The 17,588-nt window shown below is 40.7% G+C and overlaps 1 protein-coding gene and 1 pseudogene across 1 annotated transcript; one reads left to right on the forward strand and one right to left on the reverse strand.

Annotated features, from left to right (window-relative positions):
* The first annotated feature begins 9,374 nt into the window (after nt 1–9,374).
* Nucleotides 9,375–10,307, forward strand: LOC119807641 (olfactory receptor 1082-like). Its single transcript, XM_038319725.1, has one exon. The coding sequence runs from the start codon at nt 9,375–9,377 to the stop codon at nt 10,305–10,307; it is 933 nt and encodes a 310-aa protein (XP_038175653.1).
* Nucleotides 10,308–15,229: 4,922 nt separating this feature from the next.
* On the reverse strand, nt 15,230–16,046 carry LOC119808191 (annotated as a pseudogene).
* Nucleotides 16,047–17,588: the final 1,542 nt, after the last annotated feature.

Consider the following 17,588-nt stretch of genomic DNA (forward strand, 5'->3'; position numbering starts at 1 on the left):
AGTGGGATTGCTTTGAGTTTCCAATTAGTTTGATGTTAGCTGTTGGCTTGCTGTATATTGCCTTTATTATATTTAGGTATTATATTTCTTGTATCCCAGGTTTCTCCAAGATCTTTACCATAAAGGGATGTTGTATTTTGTTGAAGACAGTTTCAGTATCTAACAGAATTTTTGACAAAAGAATTGAAAATGGCCAAAAGATGTCAAGCTTTCATTCACTATCAATGGAGAAAACAAAATATTCCAGTATAAAAACAAATTTAAACAATATGTAGCCACAAATCTAGCCTTACAGAAAGTAATAGAAAGAAAATCACAACCCAAGGAATCCAACAATGCCCACAATAACTCAGACATCTAGCGACCTTTCACCAGCACAACTCAAAGAAGGGAAACCCACAAACTCTACTACCAGAAAAAAAATGACAGGAGTTAACAACCACTGGTCATTAATATCACTGAATATCAATGGACTCAATTCACCTATAAAAAGGCACAGGCTAAGAGATTGGATATGAAAACAGGATCCAACATTCTGCTGTTTACAAGAAACACACCTCAACCACAAAGACAGACACCTACTCAGAGTAAAGGGTTGGGAAAAGGTTTATCAAGCAAATGGTCCTAAGAAACAAGCCGGTGTGGCCATACTAATTTCTAACAAAGTTGACTTCAAACTAAAATCAATCAGAAGAGATGGAAAGGGACACTTTATACTCATTACAGGAAAAATCCATCAGAATGAAGTCTCAATCCTGAATATCTATGCCCCTAATATAAAAACACCCACTTATGTAAAGAAACACTTCTAGAACTCAAGGCAGCCATCAAACCACACACACTGATAGTGGGAGACTTCAACACTCCTCTCTCACCAATGGACAGGTCAATCAGACAGAAACTTAACAGAGAATTAAAAGACTTAATGGAGGTAATGAACCAAATGGACTTAACAGACATCTACAGAACATTCCACCCAAATAGGAAAGAATATACCTTCTTCTCTGTGGCTCATGGAACCTTCTCGAAATTTGACCACATACTCAGTAACAAAGCAAACGTCCACAGATACAAAAAAAATATTCGTAACCACCTGTGTCTTATCGGATCACCATGGATCAAAGTTAGAATTCAAAAATAGTGCTACCCCCAAAAAGCCTACAAACTCATGGAAACTGAACAGTAAAGTACTCAACCACACCTGGGTCAAGAAAGAAATAAAGAAAGAAATTAAAGTCTTCCTTGAGTTTAATGAAAATAAAGACACAACATACTCAAACCTTTGGGACACTATGAAAGCAGTGCTAAGAGGAAAGTTCATAGCACTAAGTGCCCACTTAAAGAAAATGGAGACAGCACACATTGTAGACTTAACAACACACCTGAAAGCTCTAGAAAAAAAAAGAAGCAGATTCACCTAGGAGGAGTAGAAGACTGGAAATAATCAAACCGAGGGCTGAAATCAACAAAATAGAAACACAGAAAACAATCCAAAGAATCAATGAAACAAAAAGCTGGTTCTTGGAGAAAATCAACAGATTGACAAACCCCTATCCAAACTACTCAAACGGCAGGGAGAGAACAAGCAAATTAATAAGATCAGAAATGAAAAGGGGGACATAACCACAGACACAGAGGAAATTCAGAGAATCATTAGATCTTACTACAAAAGCCTGTATGCCACAAAATTGGAAAATGTAAAAGAAATGGACACTTTTTTAGATAAGTACCATATACCAAAGTTAAACCAGGACCAGGTGACCTGCTTTTTAAAAAATATTTTTTATTCATTTTTATTTACCAACCACATTTCTTCCTTTCCTGTTCTTTCCCTGCCCCCACCTCCTCTCTGCACTCCCCATCCACTCCTTATAGAGGGTAAGGGGAGTCATCAAATCTTGGCATGTCAAGTTAAGGCCGGATCAAGTCCTTTTCCCCTGTGTTAAGGCTGAGCATGGTATCCAACCATAGGGAATGGGCTCTAAAAAGCCAGTTCATACACCTGGGATAAATTATGGTCACAGAGAAAAGTTGTTCCTTTTTCTGCTCAGCTTGCTCAGCCCCCCCTCAGCGAGTGTCTCAGCTCAATCTGCTAAAGAGCTAGTACCAGGACAGGCTTCAAAGCTACAGAGAAACCCTCTCTTGAAAAACAGAAACAAAAACAAAAACAAAAAGAATGTCCCAGAAAGGTTCTTCTATTTTGGGGTCAGTTAATGAAGATTTCCACCTAAGATTCTTTGGAGACAGAAATTTATTTGGGAAGGAGGAGTCCAGGAGAGTGACTCACTCTGCCAGCTTGGTGAGGGAGACCCTGCAATTAACAGGTAGAGGCACTTACATAGGGCTTCTTAGGAGTGAAGCTTTCCTAGGGAGAAGAGGAAGTGGTTAGTTTTTCCTGCTCAGGGACTGGTTAGTTCAGTTGGTCAGGAGCAGAGAGGGCTCTGAATCAGGGCCAAACTGTCTTTCTTTCACTGGTCCTTTTGAGCCCTTTTGTTCTACTAAGGCCAGGGCCTATTTCTTTCACTGACTTTGATTCTAGAGAAAGAGAATGTTTTTTTTTTTTTTTTTTTTTAAATTTAGAAATAATTATATTTTATTACACAGTCAAGGAAGTTTGTGAGGATATTAAATTATTAAGAAATTAAAGCTGATGATCTGTTGGAGGCATTAGCAGGGGCACCAGGACCTATCCCAGGTGCAAGAAGTGGCTTTTTTGAGCACATTCCCTGTCGTGGGATACATCACTCAGCCTTGATACAGGGGGAAGGGCTTGTTCCTACCTCAGGTTGGTATTCCAGACTTTGTTGACTCCCCAAAAAAGGCCTTATCCCCTCTGAGGAGTGGATGGGGGTGTGAAGGGGGAAGGTAGGGAACAGGAGAATGAGAGAGAGAGTGGGAACTGGGGTTGGTATGTAAAATAAAAAGTAATATATATATATATATATATATATATATAGTTTCCAATAGTTTATTTTTTATTTATTTTTCCCAGTTTTTTTTATTTCTTTTTCCATTCAAAAATTTATACTTCCTCCTCTCCTCCCATTCCCCTTCTGCTCCCCCACTCACCCTCCTTCCTCCCCTTCCCTCCTTAAGAGAGGGCAGGGAATCCTGCCCTGTGGGAAGTCCAACCCCGCCCACCCCCCCCACCCCCGCCAATCCAGGCCTAGGAAGCTTTGCATCCAAATTGACTAGGGTCCCAAAAACCCAGTACTTGGCAGTAGAAACAAGTCTCAGTGCCTTTATCAATGGCTTCTTAGTCAGCCCTCATTGTCAGCCACATTCAGAGAGTCCAGTTTAATTGCATGCTCATTCAGTCCTGGTCCAGCTGGATTTGGTGAGCTTCCATTAGAACAGGCACACTGTCTCAGTGGGTGGACCAACCCCTCGTGGTCCAGACTTCCTTGCTCATCTTCTCCCTCCTTCTGCTCTTCAACTGGACCTTGGGGGCTCAGTCCCTTGCTCTGATGATGGACTTTGTCTCTATCTCCATCCCTTGTCGGCCGAAGACTCTATGGTGATATTCGAGATAATCATCAGTGTGATAGTGGGGCAAGGGCAGTTCAGGCACCCTCTAGAAAGAGAATGTTTTTGGCACTGACATCAGAGTCAGGGTGTATTTCTTTGGTTCTGTGTTCAGCACTAAAGGTGCTTCTTCCCAAGAATCAGCTATCAGATCCAGGGTGTGTTTCTTTCACTGGCTCTGCTTTCAGAGTCGGGGTTCTCAGGGATTGGCTGGTTATCCTTCTTTCCTTGTCCCTTTTCCCTTACGCTAAGATTGTATCTGCCTTGACTATGACTCAGGGATTGGCTGGTTATCCTTCTTTCCTTGTCCCTTTTCCCCTACACTAAGATTGTATCTGCCTTGACTATGAATGCTGTGAGGAATACTAGGAGTTCATACGAACAGCTGCAGAGCTGTATCCAGAAATCTTGTTCTCTTCTACTCGTCCATTGCCTTTGCTCTTAGGATCTTTCTTCAGTAAGACCTGAATCTTGAGAGGGTGGACTGTGATATAAATATCCCAGTTATGGCTGAGAATTTCCTCTTGTATCTTTGGACGTTACGAGTTGTGGTTTTCTGTGTTAATCATCATCTATTGTGATTTAAGATTTATAAAGAAGATAGGAATTTAGAGATGCACTACTCTATGGGTGTTAGGATAAGTCACAAGGAGCTGGTTTAAGAAAATATCCATTTAAGAGAATAATAGTAGTAGATCACCTCTTCTGGCCCCTGAAGCCCCCACTAGGCTCCATGATTTATCTACTTAGAGGTCCTCGACCCCTGGGCACTTTACCATTGTCAGTGATGTTTTTCCTCTTGTGGATCTGACTTTAAATTGAACAAGAATATGATTGCAGGATTATTGCAATCAAGTCACAATTCTCACTGTTTTAATCAAGAGCTTTCTGATTGGATTTTAGGCCTATTCCACAGGAGGGAATTCATACCTAATACAGGAAACTGTCAAAAGAGCAAGTCTGACAAGTCCTTAGATCTTAGGAAGTAATATTAGTACTATATTTTAGATAAATTACCACGGACACACACTTCCTTCTAAATATGTATGTTTTTTTCCCATAGAAAAATGATAATACTTAACTTTAATTAGAAAAGTAGATATTTTACCTAATTACATATGCATTGCTGGTCACTCAAATTCCCAAAGTCAGAGACAGTTGAGAGCTTTGTCCTAAACTGTACCTTGATGTGCCCCCCCCCATTCATGATTAAGTGTATTTATGAGAGGTCTTATATGGGCCACACAAATAGCACATGTGCATGGTGTTAATTTCTTTTTTCTTTTTGTTTTTCGAGACAGGGTTTCTCTGCAGCTTTTTTAGAGCCTGTCCTGGAACTAGCTCTTGTAGACCAGGCTGGCCTCGAACTCACAGAGATCCGCCTGCCTCTGCCTCCCGAGTGCTATGGTGTTAATTTCTGAGCATGACAAAGTCACTACAGCCATGACATTACAGTGTCTGAATTAGGGAAATCATGGTGCCCTGCTCCTCCCAGATGAACTATTGACTACTACTAGAGTCCTGTTGAGGGACAGTCATTCCCTTTAGTTTTGTAAACACTGAGGATGCTCCCAGCCTTCAAAAGCTAGATCCAAACTCATGATCCAAAATATGATACAGTTTAGTATAAGTGGGTCTGAAAAAAATATCAATACAAGATGAAGGGCGGCAACTTCTAGGGAGGATGGAGAGCAGGAGTAATGAGAATACAAGGGAGTTAGGATTGATTTATGCATGTCAGAATGTGTGTGATACTTGATGTAAATTGTCAGAATGAACCCAATACAAGCTAAAGGAGGGGCTGGAGAGATGGAGCAGTGGTTAGCAGCATGTGCTGCCGTGCAGACAACCCAGAGTTTGTTCCTGGAATACACATGGTAGCTTGCAACCATCTCAATCTCCAGTTCCACAGAATCCAGTCACCTCCTCCGGCCCCTAAAGGCCCTGTATACACAAAATGCACTTATGTATATGCAGAAGCAACAACCAGAAACACAAAATTTGACACCAGTAGTGTTGGCAGTTCTCTGAAGTTTAAGTTTTCTATGCCATCCATTGACCAATAATTTAAAGATTACTGAGCTTGACTGAAGAGAGGTCATCTGTGTTAGATTTCAGGATATCAGGAGGTCAGACCTCTGGAGAGCAATTAAGATCATGGAGAAGTGATAAACAATATCACTGGTCTACTGTGAATCAGCAGAATAAAATTCTTGTCTTTCCTGGCCTGTGTCCCAGAGGGCCATCAGGTGGTTAAAGTCGGGTGATGTAAGAAGAGGGAAATGTGCCCAATGTGCAGATGTAGAAAGCTTTAACCTCCTTCCTTGATGGCCCTCAGAGTGTGCAGTCTTGGGCAGGTGTGGAGAGGGTGTGATCATTGTTTCTGAGATCTTACATGTGTTCAGTTCTTTGTGCTGTGTGGTCTGTTTTTTATCTTCAGTATCCTCCATTCAGAAAGAAACCTGAAGTGCTATACAGGGACCTTTCTCAGAGTGTTCAGGTTAGTATCACTTTTTGTTCAGAATGTCATATTGAGACATGAATATTAAATTAATTAAATTTGATTTCCCTGCTTATAAGAAATAGCAGAAACAACTTCTCAAAGTAAATAGGAAACTGTGTCAGAGGAAGAAATTTATTCCAGTGTAAGAACTAGCCAGGAATCTACACACTTAAAGGTAATAGTAGAAGGTTGGCTGGTAGTTGTGCATGTCTTTAATCCAGGAACTCAGGAGGCAGAGGCTGGTGGATCTCTATGAGTTCAAGGCCAGCCTGGTCTACAGAAAGATTTCCAGGACAGCCAGGGCTACAACTCTGTTCAAAAAGTCAAAACAACAATGATGACGACGATGTCAACAGCAGCAGCAAGAACAAGAAGGTAGGCGGTGAATACAGGACTGTGATACAGAGAAATAAAGGCATTTTGTTATTAGATGGGACTTACTGTACTGTTTTTATGATGATGAGGAAGATTAGAGAAAGGTCTTCTTAAAAAATCTTTCAAGACAAGTTGTTGGGAAATGCTTTTCCAAATATCACCTCTCATTCTGTATTCACACACACACACACACACACACACACACACACACACACACACACACAGAGAGAGAGAGAGAGAGAGAGAGAGAGAGAGAGAGAGACAGAGAGACAGAGAGACAGAGAGACAGAGAGACAGAGACAGAGAGACAGAGAGAGAGAAAGAGACTGCAGTTATTCCAATCTTCTAGAAACTGAATGTCTCTATGAGGTTGTTGGTTGTTTTCTTTCTCTACTGAAAATGCCCTTCTCTTGTATATTAATGTGGTGACATTTATTTTTCTGATGTCAAATATTCTCTTTCACTGTATTAGAGTTCTCTCACTTTCTTTTCTCTCAAATTGCATGCTTTCCTCTTTTTTCCTCTCTTAGTTGCAGGCATGTGATTGTAGTAATGTGTGAAATTTGTTTTGTGTGCATAAACCTTTAATCACTCATACCCATATCTAGCTTGCCTCTGTTTCTTCAGAAAAAATTCTGCAATAAGCCATTTATTTATATGTCCTGTCTTGCCATCAGATAATTTCTGTACATGCTTTCAGTGTGTTTCTTCATTTTTATTATTCTCTATTTTGCCACTGGCATTTCTGCAATGAGATGCATTCCCAAAGGTGGGCAGCATCACCCATGCCTTACTTACAGGGCACTCATTCTCCTCCTCATTTAAGTAACATTCATGTATTTGAATTGAGCATCCTCGAACACACAGCTCTATGGGACTCATTAAGTTGTGATGAGTCTTAAATCATGCATTTTGAAGTATTTCTTTTTTAAAATCTTATTTGGTACTCTTAAGTTTAGAGAAGATTTATCTTAGATTATTTACCCTTGTGATATTATCAATTTTATATATTTGGTTCAAATTGAAACACACTAATCAACAATTAAAACTGAATGTTCCATAAGGTAGAAGAATTCTTCGGGGTCCAGGAATGAAAGGAGGAGAGGAGTAATTGAGATTCAAGCAGCTACCAAATAATGCTTCATGGGTGCAGGAGGCCGCATGGTCTGAAGTATGCCAGATGATCCCAGTTTGCAACTTGTTACATACACGTTCATATCTAATTTTTATTTCGTAGGAAACAAAGAAAACATCACTTCAAACACGCTGTATCTGTGTTTCATCCCAAAGCTCTTAAACAGAAAACTAGAAGACAGGAATGGGATCCCGTTCAGCACAAGGGGTGATGAGTGTTGGATGGAAGGGCAACACCAAGTTCTTGGTTGTGATGATTGCACGCGGTGCACCTGTGTGGAATTACCCTCTGTATCCCATGCTCATGAGTAGTTACTAGGGATAAATTAAAATCCCAAATCAATGACAACGCAATAGAAACACTGCCTGGCACCCCCCACCACCCTTCCTCTGACTTTTTATGCTTCCCTGCCCTACCACACTAAAGAAAGCAGGCAATACTTGCATTTGTGACTGTGGACATGGGGTTCAAAACAGGCAGAGAGAGGGCGTGTGAGAAAATACAGCAGAGGAGGGTTTGTGGTGATATCCTCTACCTGAATGTGTAGAAATGTCACACTGAGCCACAACATTTTGGATAAGAAAAGAGTACTGATGATACTAAATAAAACTGGATAAAATTAAAATGAAAACATCCTCCATAATCTGACTCTATTAAGGCAAAAATAATATACACTGTCCCTTTCAGCTTCATGGCTATGTACTTCTTAAAATGTGTGTCTCTTCATGTTATGTGTAAATAGTTTCTCAAACATTGCTTATAAAATTCCCCAGTAGGATGCTAAGCCTGTCACAATGTACAAATATATGTATACATATAAATGCCAATGTTCTTTTCCCCCTTCTCTGCCTATCTTCTCACTAAATGACAGCCATAGCCATCTGGAAGTGAGTGTTCATAGTGTAGATTGCTGTTTCACATCTTATTGTATAATGAGCTCTGTGGAACAACTGTGATGGAGTTTTATATTCTTTTTCAAGAATTTATAATTATACCAATGCTGAAATAACATTTTTTTTGCTATTAGTTCAAACTGTGGTTCACATTATAAAGCAATTTCATTTCCTGTGACCCTTGATCAGTGTCTGGAACAGTTAGCTGTCATACAGGGGAGCCTCACTAGAAGCTGGGTTGCTGCTATGCATCCTATAAGGCACAATACATCCCTCTGCACAGAATGATCTGGTCAAAAGGTCACCTTCTTCATATGCAAGAAGTCCTGAGTGCAGTTCTCCAAAAATTCATAAACCTTCCTGCAGACACACACATGCATATGAACAAACAGGGACATAAAATGGCAGTTCTTTCTTATCTTCCTTTTCAGTTACACCTGCTTTAATTTTCTTTATTGCATCTCCACTCTTTGTCATGTTATAATTGCTTTAAAACAGTTTTATTTATTATTATCTATGCACATGGTCACATCTATTAAAAGTGTAAAATTTGGTGAATTCTGTACATAGGAAAATACATCAAACCATCACTCCAAAAGGCAGTGGATATTATTTCTTTGTTTTCTTATAGTCTTTTGATTTATATACATGAAGATTTATTGTTACCAGTCTCTATAAAATATCCATGATCATTGCCTGAACATAATCAGGAGATACTATGTGCTTATAATAATAATTCATCACTAAAATTATAAGAATATATGAACTTTGATGGAATTCCCTGATAGCAAAAGGAATATCACTTAAAATTAGCATCAGGGACTCCATACGAGGACCCATTAGAAAGACTCAATTCAGATGTTATGTTCAAAATATAAATTGCAGCATATTATATATGTCAGTAATGTGCTCCCTTATCTTTTCTCACAGATACATGTGACTCATGGAATCAGGGAACAACGGCACAAGAAGAATTTCAAAATTTCTTCTTCTTGGATTTTCAGAAAACCCAGACCTTCAATTCCTCATTTTTGCACTGTTCTTGTCCATGTACCTGGTCACAGTGCTTGGGAACCTGCTCATCATCATGGCCGTCATCTCACAGTCTCACCTGCACACACCCATGTACTTCCTCCTCTCTAACCTGTCCTTTGTGGACATCTGCTTCACCTCCACCACAGTCCCAAAGATGCTGCTGAACATCCAGACACAGAGCAAGGCCATCACCTATGAAAACTGCATCACTCAGATGTGTTTCTATTTGATTTTTGGAGAACTGGACAACTTGCTGCTGGCTGTGATGGCCTATGACCGATATGTGGCCATCTGTCTCCCCCTACATTACACAGTCATAATGAACCCCCAGGTCTGCATGCTGCTGGTTCTGCTGTCCTGGGTTGTTAGCGTCCTGCATGCCTTGCTACAGAGTTTAATGGTGCTACAGTTGTCCTTCTGCACAGATGTAGAAATCCCCCATTTCTTCTGTGAGCTTAACCAGCTGGCCCAACTCACCTGCTCAAACAACTTTCCAAGCCACCTGATGATTCATCTTGCACCTGTCCTATTGGCAGCCACTTCCCTCGGTGCAATCCTTTACTCTTACTTCAGGATAGTCTCCTGCATATGTGCTTTCTCCTCAGTTCAGAAGAAGTACAAGGCTTTTTCCACCTGTGCATCTCACCTCTCCATTGTCTCCTTATTTTATAGCACAGGCCTAGGAGTGTACCTTAGTTCTGCTGTGACCCATAGCTCACACTCTGCTGCAAGAGCCTCAGTGATGTATACTGTGGTCACCCCCATGCTGAACCCCTTCATTTATAGTCTAAGGAATAAAGATGTGAAGAGAGCTCTGGCAAGACTCTTAGGAGGAAAATAAATTGTCCCATTGCACTGAGATGAAGGATTCTCCGGGTTGCAAGAGAGTGGAGTTGCAGAGCCAGAGACTGGGTCTCTGTCTTCAGTTCATGAATTGAGAAGGTGCATCTGAACATTTCCTGGATGGTCTGGAGAGATTGTTCAAAGGTGAAGAGCCCTTGCTGCTCTTTGAGAGGATCAGAATTTATTTCTCAAAACCACTGTTGTAAGTTCGTGATTGCCTGTAACTCCAGCCCCAAGGGATGCAACATCCTCTTCCTTCTACATAGTAACACTAATAGTCACAATACCCCTACACAATGCATACGAAAACTAAAATAGATATTATAAATATGAACAAATATTTCCTGGAATCTCCATTAGTCTCATTTCTGCTATCTACAAAACATATGCTAGCAATATTGCTAAGATTTTTGCTTTCTATTTTATGTTATGTCATATTATGTAATGTTTCTTTCACAAATGTGGGTGCTCTTTTATTTGGGGCATAGATGTTCAGAGTTGAGAATTCATCTAAATGGATTTTTCCTCTTATGAAAATGAAATATCCATTTATTTATTTATTTATTTATTTATTTATTTATTTATTTATTTATTTATTTTGTATACAACATTCTGTCTGTGTGTAGCCTGCAGGACAGAAGAGGGCACCAGACCTATTACAGAGGTTTTGAGCCACCATGTGGTTTCTGGGAGTTGAACTCAGGACCTTTGGAAGAGCAGGCAATGCTCTTAACCTCTGAGCCATCTCTCCAGCCCCATGAAATATCCTTTTCATGTTTTTTGATTCAATTTCATTTGAAGTCTATCTTATTAGATATTAGGATAACTACACCAGCCTGTTTTTAGGTCCATTTCATTGAAAAATCTTTTCCCTACCCTTTACTCTGAGGTGATGTCTGTATTTGAATTTGAGGTATGTTCCTTACCTGCAGAAGAGGGATGAATTCTGTTATTATATCCAATGTGTTAGCCAGTGTGTTTTTATTGGCAAATTGAAACCATTGATATTAAGTGATATTAATAATTATTGATTGTTAGTTTCTATTATTTTTGGTGTTGTTGTTGTCTGTTATATTGTGTATGTGTCTTTCAGTTCTTGAGTTTTGCTTGTGTGGGATTATCTATTGCTTGTGTTTTTGTATGTGTAGTTGCATTTCTTGGGTTGAAGTTTTCCTTCTAGTACTTTCTGTAGGGCTGGATTTGTAGATAGATATTGTTTAAATCTGGTTTTGTCATGGAATGTGATTTCCTGTCTATGTTTATTGAATGCTTTGCTGAGTATAGTAGTCTGGGCTGTCATCCATGGTCTCTTTGTGTCTATACAACATCTATCCAGGACCTCCTGTCTTTCAGACTTTCTATTGAGAAGTTGGGTATAATTCTGATAGGTCTGCCTTTATATGTTACTTGGCCTTGCAGCTGTTAATATTATTTCTTTACTCTGTATGTTTAGTGTCGTGATTATTATGTGGTGGGCGTACTTCCTTTTGGATCAGTCTGTTGGTGTTCTGTAAGCTTCTTGTTTCATAGGCATAACCTTCTTTAGGTTGGGAAAGTTTTCTTCTATGATTTTTGTTGAATGTATTTTCTGTGCTGTTGAGCTGGAGTTCTCCTTCTTCTATCTCTATTAGTCTTATATTTGGTCTTTTCATGGTTTTCCAGATTTCCTGGATGTTTTGTGTTAAGAATTTGTTTTCTGCCCATCTCTTCCTTCAGTGGGTGCAGTTGGGGTTTGTGGCTCAGGTGGTCATTCTTCCTCTAATTCAGGTAGGTTGTGCCTCTGGTGGTCTCTGATTCAGCTCAGGGTGCCTCTCTCCAGGTGCAGTCAGGGCCCATGGTCTGGTGGTTGCAGGTGCGGTGTGGGATAGCTGTGGGTCTTGGGAGGCTACTCTACCATCGCTGGGCCTCTCCAGGTGCAGTGAGGACCAAAATTCTGATCATTGCAGATCTGGTGGGTGATGGTTGTGTGTATGAGGATGCGTCTCTGGGGTCTCTGGGGCTCTGATGGGTGAGGGTGTGCCACAGTGTGTGCCTCTCAGCCTAGGGCCCTCCTGCCAGAAACCTAGACACTGACATCTCCAGTGATAATCAGGGCCAAGGTTTGGGTGTTCACAGATGCAATGAGGATGGTTGCTCCAGAATGACATTTAACCAATGTTCCTTCCACTTCTGTGTACTGAGTTGCTGTGATTACACATGTATGAAACTATTCCTTGGTTATTCCTTCCACTTGTTAAAATGAACAGCTCATATGTTATGTTTTGTAATTTTAGTTAGTTTTCACCTTTGGATAAAATTTGTTCCTCCAAATGGCAGTGCCAGAGACAATGTTGTATAACTATGGAAAACTATAACTATAAATTCTTCAACTCCATCAAAGAATCCAGAAGGATATAATATAACCTAAGTAAACAGTACGTGCATTGTATGCAACTTCCAAAACTCTAGACTTTACAGAGACATCTCACTGCCTGAACAGTCACCCAAAGTTTTTGTACTGTTGGGGCATCCATCTTTAGCCTTCAGGTTCATAATACCCAGCAGACTTTTACACAAAGCAGGAAATTTCAAAGACAGTCCTGCCTATATTGGCAGTTTGCCAGTCACTTTCTTCTGTATCCTGCAGAGCCTTTCATGAAGGAACCCCTTAAGGTCATCTCACTTTTAGACAAGTTTAGCAGTCATTTCTCTGTGGATGCTGCATGTTCAGTTCATCAAGAAGTCCAGAAAAGAGCAGTTCCTTGCCCAAATGGCTAACTAACTCCACAAGGAGTCTGTTCAATACCCACCATGTTCTTGAAATAGATTGGTGTTGCCAGGAGCAGATGTGTCTCATTTCATGAAAAGTCCTAACTCCTTAAAACATTTTAAATGCCATGAAGGTCTCTGAAAAATTTGAAGAGTACCTATCTAATTAAAATATATTTTTATATATCTAGAAATCCTAACTAACATGACTACAAGCTTGACTATTATAGATGACTATCTATTAATCTAAATTTCTTAATTATACATCATATTTTAAAATGAGCTTCACAAACACAATGCCTTAATCAAAATCAGAAATACATACATATATATGTGTATATATATATATATATATATATATATATATATATATACACCTTAAGTTTGTTAATAAATAAGATCATTTCCAATGTAGATCTCTATAGCATATCCCTCTTTAAATGTAAAAGGACATTTATAAACAATATTTGGGGATATGGGTGTAGTTATTCTCCAAACTGCTTCCTGTTGTTTAGTGGGTAAAATAATTTTTTGAGGGGTGTTCAAAGCAACATTTCAGGGAGTTTTGGTTTATCAAATCATATTAGTCTTGAAACAATCCACAGGTTCTCATCCTCTGTGGAAACAAAAGAAGAGCCTCTTTTCCAAAGCAACATATCCTTAGACCCATATTTTGGAATTAAGAAGCCTTTAAAGTATATATGTTGGTTTAGCTTGAGCAGCCTGTACAATGAAATGTCTCTCTGTACTTAGCTTCTTCACGGTAAAAAAATTCTAAGAAGACACAATAGTATACATAATCTAGACTCTCTGTGCATTCTCCATCTTTATGTGGTTTATTAGTTTTTACTCTATTACTTTTTAATATTATTTATTATTTTTACTCCTTTAATTGATGACTATTTATACTCTGTCTCTTTTTCTTTTACTCTTTTTCTTATTTCTCCAAAGCCTATGTACATTTATCCAACACTGTGTCTCATTTGGAGGTCTTTTATGTCTGAATCTGTCCTATTGTGTATTTATAATTATTTTCTGACCAGAAGCGCTACTTAAAATGCTAAACACTTAAAAACTTAAGCTGCACCATTACTAGGGTATATATGGTACTTCCTGCTTGCCCAGCCCAGTTCAGCATGGCAGAGCTGATTTCAGCCTCTGAGGACCATGCACAGTGCCCCATCTCTAGGCACACAGCCAGTCCATGTTGCCATCAAGCAAGCCATAGCTTGTTGCTCACAAACCCCTTTCAAATGCTCGGTCTCCTGAAAGAGCCAGAGTTCATGCTGGCAGCACAGGCCAGAAAGCTGACATTTTTAAAGCATGTTTTTTTTTTTTTTCTCCTGCTACCACTGAATCAGGAAAACGTCTCTTAGAGGAGCTATGCCTCTGCTTACAAACAAATTACACTTAAGAAAATGCCACTACCAAACCATAGTTAACTCTGTTCTTTTGTGTTTAGGATTCCTTTTCAAGCCCTCTCAGGTTTTGAGTAGATTTTAGTCAACCACATTGGAACTAATCTGTGGTAAGGAAGGGGCTACTTGTTTATCCCAGCCACCCAGAAACAAAATAATCACACAGAAACTATATTGTTTAAAACATTCGTTGGCCCTTTAGTTCTAGCTTCTTATTGGCTAACTCTTACATCTTAGTTTGACCCATTTCTAGTAATCTGTATTGCCACGGGGCTGTGACTTACTGGGTAAAGTTCCGGGTATCTGTGTCTGGTGGGGCTACATGGCTTCTCTCTGACACCACTGCTTTTCTCCCAGCATTCAGTTTAGCTTTCCCTGCCTACCTAAGTGCTGCCCTGCTATAGGTCCAAAGCAGTTTTTTTTTGTTTTTTAAACATTTATTTATTATGTATACAATATTCTGTCTGTGTGTATGCCTGCAGGCCAGAAGAGGGCACCAGACCTCATTACAGATGGTTGTGAGCCACCATGTGGTTGCTGGGAATTGAACTCAGGACCTTTGGAAGAGCAGGCAATGCTCTTAACCGCTGAGCCATCTCTCCAACCCCTCTTTTTTTAATTTTTATTTTTTTGTGAGCGAGATCACTTTATTGGATTTGAGCCAGGGAGGTGACACTGTCTATTTCTGCCCGGATTCAAAGGAGGCTGCTCTAGAAAAGGGAACCTGATCACCTTAAACATCAATTAAAAAAAGTAAAACAGAAACCTTTATTTAGAATTAAAGCCAACACTTGAGTGTGACAAACACAGCATTCAGTTCGAAGAAGCACCCCACTAATGGAGTGAGTGTTTATTCTGCACAATCACGTCATGTGGACAAACCCGGGAGAGGGCACAGGGACACTGGGCAGGGCTGACACCTAGTCTTCCTCGCCAGGGTCCTCTCTGTCCAGCGTGTAGACCATGAAGCAAGCATCGGGTCTCTTGGGGACGAGGGGATGCCCAGGTCTCACAATCTCAAAGCCAAGAAAGCTGAAGGTTCGGAGCAGGGTGGCTCTGTCCTCACGGTTCTTGGGGAAGCAGATGAAAACATGGTCGGCCTGGAGCTGCTCCTCTGCGAACTCCAGAAGAGCTGTGAAACTGTCCTTGCTGCCCTCAGGCAGGGGCCCAGCCGGGAGCTCGATGAGAGGCCACCACCATTCCACACTACCCTCCAGGTGACCTACTTGGTCTCCGTGAGTGTGGACTGGATGCTCAGGACCCTGGTCATGTGGTTAGACGTTGGCTCCTTTGTCACATTCAGCCGCTCATCAGAGTAGAGGATGCTAGCTGAAAGACTGTGGTCTCGCTGACTGTTCCCTCGCCCACCTGGGATCTTCACGGGTGGGTGAGGAACATCAGGAGCACCACCGAGGCCCCGGACCCAGGTTAATACAGCAATGGAGGGCGACTGTACTGACTAAGAAGCGGCATGGTGCGGCTGGCATGGAGCGTGGCGCTGCGTTTATCCCCTTCCTTCTCTCTGGCGAAGCAGTGGCTGTTGAGAATCCTTGGAGGGAGGATTTCACCATCCGGCCGCTGGGGTCCGAAACCAGCAAAACCTCCGCAGCACTCTCCGTTCTGCTGCCGCTGCTCTCCGTTAGTCCCAAAGCAGTTTCTTTATTCATTAATAGTAATCACAGCATACAGAGAGAAATCCCACATCAATCTTTTAAAAAAGAAACTTTTTTTGTTTGTTTGTTTTTTTTTTTTTTTTTTTGGTTTTTCGAGACAGGGTTTCTCTGCAGCTTTTTTAGAGCCTGTCCTGGAACTAGCTCTTGTAGACCAGGCTGGCCTGGAACTCACAGAGATCACAGAGATCCGCCTGCCTCTGCCTCCCGAGAAACTTTTGTGAAACAGAGCGCTCTATCAGAACATTTTCCTGTAAGTATAAATATGTGTTGAGTGTGGTGCTTAGTGCCTCATTGCTCTCCATGTTGTAGCTCCTGCACCTCGTATGCACCATGTTAGACTGTTAGAGTTTCATGTCCTGTCTACAAATAGGATTTTCTGTATTCATACTTGAGACTCACAAATGATAGAAATCATGAAATATTCATCTTTCTGAGAATGTTGTAATTAGTTTATTTCTTTCTCCTACATCCATTTCCCTGCAAATGATAAAACTTCATTTTTCATAGTTCTTTCCTAGTTTTATAAATGCATTTTGACCATATTCACCTCCTTCCCAAAGTATTTATAAACTTTTTTATCTTTTCTGCAAATTTTGTTTCTTCTTTCTGTTTTTTCAACTCCTCAAGTATTCTTTTTATTGCCTTTATATTTTATTTATTATGTGTGGCCTTTTACTGGATCATGGTTGACCTACCAGGGGATTCAACCATAGCAAAAGCTGGATTTCCTCCAGAGAAGCAGATCTCACTAGCCAAGAGGTCTGTAACTAGGGTGTGGGTTCATTTTTTAACTTCCCTATGCATGCTAGGTGTAGGTGAGTGTGTGCATCACATCTCTAGAGATGCATAGATATCCTGACATATTGGGACAGCTCTGGAGGGTAAAGTTGCAACAGGACAGCTCTGGAGGTATAGAACAATACAGGAGTGGGGAGCCATGATGGCACACTCTGGAGGGAAGAGTGTTCTGACTTGTCTGGAAGTCAGGTTAACTAGAATCACAATAGGACAGCTCTGGAGGCTGAAGCATCAATAGGATAGCTCAGCCCTGGAAGTTGTCCTGTCCTGTTGGGAAGCCAGGCTACTTACAGCCATAATAGGATAGCTCTGGAGGCTGGAGCTGCAAGAGGATATCTGAGCCCTGGAGGGGGAGATGTCCTTACTTGTTGGGAAGCCAGGCTACCTGAAGCTGGGGTGAAGTGGGAATGATCTCCCAGCAGGATTATAACAATCCTGGTCTTTTCCTGGAGAACAGTGATAGCTGAACTCTGTTCTGTTGCCTAAGACAATGTCCTAGTAGAGCTCCATGTGCTTCTTCAGCCCAAGATGTCACTTTTGCTAACACTCTGCTAACACAGAAACCCCTGCAGAACTGTGGCAATCTCCTCTGGTTCCAGAGAAAAGTTGTTCCTTTTTCTGCTCAGCATGCTCAGCGCCCTC

The sequence above is a fragment of the Arvicola amphibius genome, chromosome 2 (assembly GCF_903992535.2).
Source record: "Arvicola amphibius chromosome 2, mArvAmp1.2, whole genome shotgun sequence".
Lineage (NCBI taxonomy): Eukaryota > Metazoa > Chordata > Mammalia > Rodentia > Cricetidae > Arvicola > Arvicola amphibius.